This window comes from Ahaetulla prasina, chromosome 13 (genome assembly GCF_028640845.1).
Source record: "Ahaetulla prasina isolate Xishuangbanna chromosome 13, ASM2864084v1, whole genome shotgun sequence".
Classification (NCBI taxonomy): domain Eukaryota; kingdom Metazoa; phylum Chordata; class Lepidosauria; order Squamata; family Colubridae; genus Ahaetulla; species Ahaetulla prasina.
In genome coordinates, this window is record NC_080551.1 from 14,441,740 (window position 1) to 14,449,295 (window position 7,556).

The 7,556-nt window shown below is 45.7% G+C and overlaps 1 protein-coding gene across 1 annotated transcript; it reads left to right on the forward strand.

Annotated features, from left to right (window-relative positions):
• The first annotated feature begins 5,305 nt into the window (after positions 1 to 5,305).
• On the forward strand, positions 5,306 to 7,160 carry LOC131184758 (uncharacterized). Its single transcript, XM_058156462.1, has one exon. The coding sequence runs from the start codon at positions 5,769 to 5,771 to the stop codon at positions 7,158 to 7,160; it is 1,392 nt and encodes a 463-aa protein (XP_058012445.1). The 5' UTR covers positions 5,306 to 5,768.
• The last annotated feature ends 396 nt before the right edge of the window (positions 7,161 to 7,556 follow it).

Here is a 7,556-nt window from a genome sequence, read left to right on the forward strand (position 1 = left end):
TACATACATACATACATATACATACATACATACATACATACATACATATATATATATATATATATATATATATATATATATATATATATATATCCTGAGGTTTTCATGGGTGTTTGTATGTAGATCTTTGGTTGTCTATATATATGTCTATACACACACACACGTTTTCGTACAAATATTTTTGTATATGTATACACATATACATACACACATATCTATATATAAATGATATATGTATATACTATTGAAGGGAATGATAATGTAAGGAAATAGATATATTGAAATATTAGGATATTAGGATTAGTACTTGCTAATGATATTTGATGTCTTGTATACCTGCTTGGTCTCTTGTTTGTATAACTGCACATGGTAAATATCTGTTTCCCATAACACTGACACATATATTATGCCCTTTTGTAGTTAGAACATAAATATGCCATCATGGATGGTTATTGAGGTCACACTGGCTAAATTCCTGGATTATTATCACCCTGAAAATATATGGCATATGTCTCATCTTGAGAATATCTGGAAGGTATCAGAGTGATCTGTGGAATATACCTCATCTGGAGAGTATCTGGAAGGCATCAGAGCAATCAACATGCCATCTTTTGTTGTCTTAAATGGGGACTAATTGACTAATTAGAAAGACAAACGGAAAAGATAACACCACAGAAAGAAGTTAGATTACATGCAGTGACCTTTACTATTGTGTGACCCAATGTAAATCCAAAGTTAGATCACATTCACTGACTTTTACTATTCTTTACTATTTGGTTAGTTAGATTGTATTACTACATAAATCTAGGAGTTAGATTGCATTTACTGACTTTTACTATGTTTTACTATGAAGTAATTAAAATACCACAAAGATCTTTCTTGGGTATAAGAAAGAACACTGCTTTGTCTTGTGTGTGCAGAATTTCCCTCTCATGTCCCTTGTACGTGGGTTAGGAACTTCTTACCCAGAACTTTAACTTTGATCAAAGAATAAAAGTCTGTTTTTGTTCTCAAGCCTCCGTTTAAGTCATTATTTTGGTTCATTTTTGGCTTAAGCGTATTGCCAAAACCTTACATATTTGGCGCCAAAACGTGGGGCGAAGGCAATGCTTTTCTTCTAAGCGGCTACAATTTCGCTTTCCACAAGCTGAATCCCTTTGAGACTCAGCAACGGCCTTCACAACGGTGGACGGAAGAAACCGACAAGGACCAGCGGCGACGTCAAGAGCGCTCCCGGCAAGTTTCAGCCGGCGACTTCGACCTGGTCGAATGTTGGAAGACTCCGTTTCCATCCGGACCTGAACGCCAAAGAGGCTTGAACCTGGGAGTGGGGGAGATTATACTCTTCTAGGTGAGTAGAAATTTTTTTTGGGGGGGAGGTAAGAGGGGAGTGTTGCTTTGTGTGTGCGTGAATGAGAGGAGGGAAATTCCTACTAGAGGTTTGCCTTCCAAGTGAGTGCGGAGATCCAATTTGCGGTTCTGATTATTCGCGAGAATATCAGCCAGAGCGGATCGCTTTGAAAGGCGGGTGACTGTTGGAATAAAAAGTCTGCAGTGAAAGGGTCGTTCTGGTCAAAACTCTGAGCTTGGAAGGGGAGCCCAAGAAATCCTTTTGAAAAAAGGAGAGTTTGCCAGTTCCGAGCCTAGGAAGTGCCCGAGAAAGCCCCTCACTGGACAAAAGCCCTTACTAAAAAGAGGGAGGGTTTTACTCAAAACCCCCTGACCGAAGAAGCCCGAGAAAGTCTCGAGGGAAGAGACGGGTCTTTGGCCAAGAACTTCGAGCTGTCCCCGGCCCGAGAGTGAGGCAGACCCCGAGCTTGAGTCAGGTAAAATCCCTTACAAAAAAAAAAAAAAAAGAATAAAATATAAAAAAGAAAAAAGAAAAAGAAAAAATGGGCAACCATACTGGTAGCTTGTTTGGAACAAGTAACCTTGTTGGAAGAGTAGAACCATGTTCCCCTGTAAAGTGTGTATTGATTCACTGGAACACGTTGAAACCCATCGTAACAACCAACATTGTTTTTAAAAAGGAAAAGCTGAAAACCCTTTGTAAATTCATCTGGCCAACCTACTACATTGGTCCTAACGAAGGAACCTGGCCTCCAGAAGGAAGCCTTGATTTAGATTTCATCAAAAAGTTTACTGATTTTTTGGCTACCATCAGACGAACTGAAGAGGAACTCTATGTTGGTTTCTTTTTTAACCTCCTCTACCGGCCAGACATTCGGAGAGCATATGGGCTCAATCCAACACCCTCTTCTAGAATTTGCCCCCTTGTCACTTTTAAAAAAGGAAACAAACTGGCCAAAGTGACTGAAGAGGAAGAAGAGTTCCCCCCACCATATTACGCTGTTCCTCCTTCCCCTAATGCAGATGCTGCGCCCTTATTGGTGCAAACGCCTCCAGCAGCATCCCAGCCTGCCTCCCAGGAACAGGCAATCCCAACAGCACCTCAACCCGGTTTGCAAGAACCAGAGCTCCCATCGACACCACTGCTGTCCCAGCCTGTTTCACAGGATTCAACACCCCAAGCAGCTCAATCTTTGTATCCGGAACTGTCTGCTCTAAGCCCCCCTCACACCAGGACTGGACTAACCTACATGCCTGCCAGTCTACCAGGTCCTTCAATCCTAGCCCCACTTAGGCAGGTTCCCATGAAAGATCAACTGGTGTTTGTCCATACACCGTTTACCACCAATGATCTTTTCAACTGGAAAGCAGGACTTCCACCTTACAGGGAATCCCCCCAGAGCTACGTAGAACTTTTTCAACGTGTGATAGCCACCCATCGACCTAATGTGCCTGACCTTTTACTCTCCTGTCACCACTCCTGTCCACTGAGGAAAAACAACAAGTTCTTAAGGCTACCATGGCAAACTATAACGCAGCTAGGGAACATGGCATTCAAACTAATCACGATGCCGCAGCCTTATGGCCTGAGCCTCTGGTTCTCTTTAGCCCCAGCTATGAAGTCGACCCCAATACAGATCAGGGCACCCTCATCCTCCAGAGAGCCAGGATTTTATCCTTCAAGGACTAAAACTGGGTGTCCCAAAAACAGTGAATTTCCATCGTGTTCATCAAATCCTCCAAAATCCCAAAGAATCTCCTGCTGATTTTCTGAATCGTTTGAAAGATGGGTTCCGGAGATTTACTGACCTTGATCCTGATAATCCAGCTAACGATGTTTTACTGAAAATGACTTTTGTGGGCCAAAGTGCCCCTGACATAAGGAAAAATTGCAAAACTGGAAACCCCAACTGCTAAAGACTTAGAAACCCTTGTTCAGACAGCCTTCACTGTGTATGCCCAGAGAGAGGAAGAAGAAGAAAGAAAGAAGACAGAAGAATGAGAAAGCAAGCTGCTCTCTTGGCAGCTGCTTTGAGTCCCCAAAAAAGAGGGAGGGGAACTTCAGCTAAACCCCCCCTCCAGAGAGACCAGTGTGCCCGGTGTCACCAATCTGGCCATTGGAAGAGAGAATGTCCTCTTGAACAACGAATTCCCAGTCGAGGACGAGGACAATACAGGGGGCGGGGAGGGTTCAGGCCAGAAGCCCCAGCTCCCTCATCCCTTATGTCAGCCCAGGCATCTGAATTTTATCCTGAAAACTATTGACGGGACTCTAGAGGGCCAATTGCCTCCAGACCCTCTAATGGAGCTAAAAGTGGGGGACAGATCTTATTCCTTTTTGATTGACACAGGGGCTACTTTTAGTGTCCTAAACGATGAATCAATCCCCTGCCTCTCTTCCACAACAACCCCCATTATTGGAGCAACTGGGATAGAAGAGAACGCCCCAATCAGTCACCCACTGGTGGTTGAACCAACCAGGGGACCATCAATCAAGCATTCCTTTCTAATATTGCCACAATGTCCTATCAACCTTTTGGGGAGGGATCTACTAGGAAAACTGGGTGCAGTTATACAATGCACTCAGCAGGGAGTCTCCCTTAAAATTCCCCCCGAAAGGGCCTATCTTTGTTTCCTGAAAAAAGGAACAACCCTTAACGGCCCTGATTCTAACAAGATAAACCCCCAGGTGTGGTACCAAGGAACTCCTGGATTTGCAAAATTTGCCACACCTCACATGGCTCAACTCCTCCCGGATGCTCAACCTATAGCTATTCGCCAGTATCCCATCAGACGGGAAGCCAGGATTGGTATTAGGCCTCAGATTGAACTTTTCCTGAAAACTGGCCTCCTTGTTCACACCCAGTCATATTGGTCAACACCAATTTTCCCTGTCCCTAAGCCTGATGGGACTTGGAGAATGGTACAGGATCTTCGTGAGGCCAACCGCCGGCTCCGCCCACTCCACCCCTTGGTAGCCAATCCATATACCTTGCTGACTACCCTCTCTAGCAATCAGAGCTGGTATACGGTCATAGATTTAAAAGATGCCTTCTTTTGTATCCCTCTGGCTAAGGAGTGTCAGTCATATTTTGCCTTTGAGTGGGAAGACCCTTCCGATGGTTCCAAATGCCAGCTAACTTGGACTCGCCTGCCACAGGGCTATCGCAACAGTCCAACAGCTTTCGCTGCAGCCCTTGCCCACGATCTTAAAGACTTTGACACCCAACGAACTTCCCTTTTACAATATGTGGATGATTTACTGATAGCTGGCAAAGACCAGCAGGATGTTGAAAATACTTCAATCGCCCTCCTAAATCATTTGGCTAAAAAAGGCTACACAGTATCTAGAAAAAAGGTCCAATGGGCAACTCAGGAAGTACAGTACCTGGGTTTTGTCCTGCGCAAAGGCCATCGGTTACTCCATGAAAGCCGCCTGCAAGCCATCTCAGCCCTGCCTGTGCCAACTAACATTAAACAACTGCAAACCTTTTTGGGTATTGCTGGCTATGGGCGATTGTGGATTCCAATGTATTCTGTCATTGCCAAACCACTTTATCAATTGACCCAAAAAGATATGGCCTGGGACTGGACAAGGGAGCATCAGAATGCATGGCAGGATTTGAAAGATGCATTAGCCCGTGCTTCTGCTTTGGCGTTACCTGACCAAACGAAAGGTTTTGAACTCTTTGTCTCTGAAATGAAGGGATGTGCCCTTGGTGTTTTATTGCAAAGACTAGGTCCCGAAAAAGTTCCGGTTGCTTACCTATCCAAAGGGCTTGATCCAGTGGCCAGAGGGTGGCCAGCCTGTCTCCGATCTGTTGCAGCCACAGCTATCCTCATCCAGGAGACACACAAAATAACTTTGCCCCCTTAATGTTTATACTCCTCATTCAGTTCAAACTCTCCTTCAGCAGAAACTCCCAGCATGGGCAACCTCATGCAGGATTTCTAAGTATGCAAGCCAGATTTTAGAATCAGACTCTGTTCAGCTTCACAGATGTGAGAAACTAAACCCAGCTACTCTTCTGCCTTGCCCCCCCGAGAATGGTCCCAAGCATGACTGTTTAACTGTTTTGGAATCGGTGGTAGGCATTCGTGCAGATCTTAGGACTGAGCCTCTTGACAATCCTGAGACTCAGCTCTGGACTGATGGCTCTTCATTTGTAAGAAATGGAAAAAGATACACTGGCTTTGCTGTAGTCTCCAAAGATGGACCCCTCCTCCTACAACAACTCCCTTCTCACTGGTCTGCTCAAGCAGCTGAACTCCTAGCTCTAATTGAGGCATGCCATTTGTCCGCTGGTCTGCGTACCAACATTTATACTGACAGTCGTTATGCATTTTTAGCCGCACACACCCATGCAGCCCTATGGAAAGCACGTGGTTTTACAGGCGCTGATGGGAAAAGTTTAAAGATGAAACCTTTGCTAGAAAAACTTATCTCAGCTGTTAGGAAACCATCTCAGTTAGCCATCACTCATTGCCGAGGACACCAGACAGACCACAGTGAGATTTCCCGAGGAAACAGGGCTGCTGATTATTGGGCTCGCCAAGCTGCTGAATCAGGCCATGCTCTCCATTCCACAAATTCCAACCTCTTAGCTCTTCTGCCCTGTGATCCCACACTCAAACTGCCTGCCCTATATGATAAAAGGGATCAACTACACCCTGAGGGCGACTGGTATGATGGGTGGTGGGTTGTCCAGAACAGGATTCAGCTCCCCCAACAGATGGTGTGGAAACTTGTCCAACGAGCACATTGTATGTCTCACAGTGGTCCTCGCCCACTTCAGAAGTGGCTCTCCTCTCGCTACTGCAATCCAAACCTACGTAGCCTTTGCAAGACTGTTGTTTCTCAATGTGAACTTTGCCAAAGGAATAACCCCCGTGGGAGCAGCCCGCTTCCGCCTGGCCGTCTCCGAACTGCCCGGTATCCAGGGGAGGCCTGGCAAGTAGACTTTACCGAACTCCCAAAAAGGGGAGCGAAAACTAACCTTCTTGTTTTTGTTGATTTCTTTACTGGGTGGCCAGAAGCCATTCCGACTTCCACTCAAAAAGCCAGAGAGGTGGTAAATGCCCTAGTTGATCAGATTATTCCAAGATTTGGAGTCCCTAAGGGTCTAGAGTCTGACAATGGCAGGCACTTCACCTCACAAGTTACCCAAGATGTCAGTAAATTTTTAGGCATCCCTTGGCACCTTCATTGTTCTTATAACCCAAAATCTTCAGCTAAGGTGGAGAGACAGAACAGGACCCTGAAGACACATTTATCCAAACTCTGCCAAGAGACCCAGCTCCCATGGACAAAAGTACTCCCAATAGCCTTGGCAAGGATCAGGGCCCTACCTTCAGGGAAATTAGGACTGTCACCCTTTGAAATGATGTATGGTAGACCCTTTGTTGCTTCTGCCCTACCAGACTCTAATGAAGGGGAGAGGAACATCTCATCATATTTGCATAATCTGGCGCAGGTACTGTCCTCTATCTCTAAACAGGTCCAGTCTGCTTTGCCTCCGGCTTCTGATGTGCCACCACTGGCTGAGCCAGGCCAGTGGGTAAGGATTAAAGAATTATCTCCAACCTGCACCCAACCCAAGTGGTCTACACCCCGCCAAGTTCTTCTCAGCACCCCCACGGCTCTGAAAGTGCACGGCATCAAAGCGTGGATCCATGCATCCCGAGTGAAGCGCATCCCTGAGCCCTCCGAGCAGTGGCAAGTTCAACAGCTGGAAGGACTCAAGCTGAAACTTCATCGCTCCCCAGCTTCACTGGCTTCACCTGCTGACCTGCTCTCCTCCACGGACTGAATTGACTGAACACCTATCGAATACATTTGGTTTGCCATTTTTGGTTGTCTTTGTTATTTCTCTGCTCTGTTGCTGCTGGTTTCCTAGCACATTCTTCAAGAAAAGTGACAATGACTCTAACCTCTATCTTCCTTCCACTACTTCTTTTAATGTTTTTGTTTTTGGGGACTACTACAACCGCAGCCGTCTCCCAATCCCATTGTGAACAATGTTTGGTGACCACCCGTCATGGCAATGTAGTTACCAAGACTCTGGTTTATCACTCCCATTATGACTGCCTGGACCTAAATACCACACTCTGTATCCACAACACCACTATCTACAAGATCTGTCCTAATAATGGGAACCCCATCTGTTTCGATCCTCAAGGGTCCCAATTCGTCTTGGACATCGAAG

What these genes read in the sequence shown, in the direction of transcription:
- LOC131184758 (XM_058156462.1), top strand. Translation starts at nt 5,769, where the DNA reads ATGAAACCTTTGCTAGAAAAACTTATCTCAGCTGTTAGGAAACCATCT.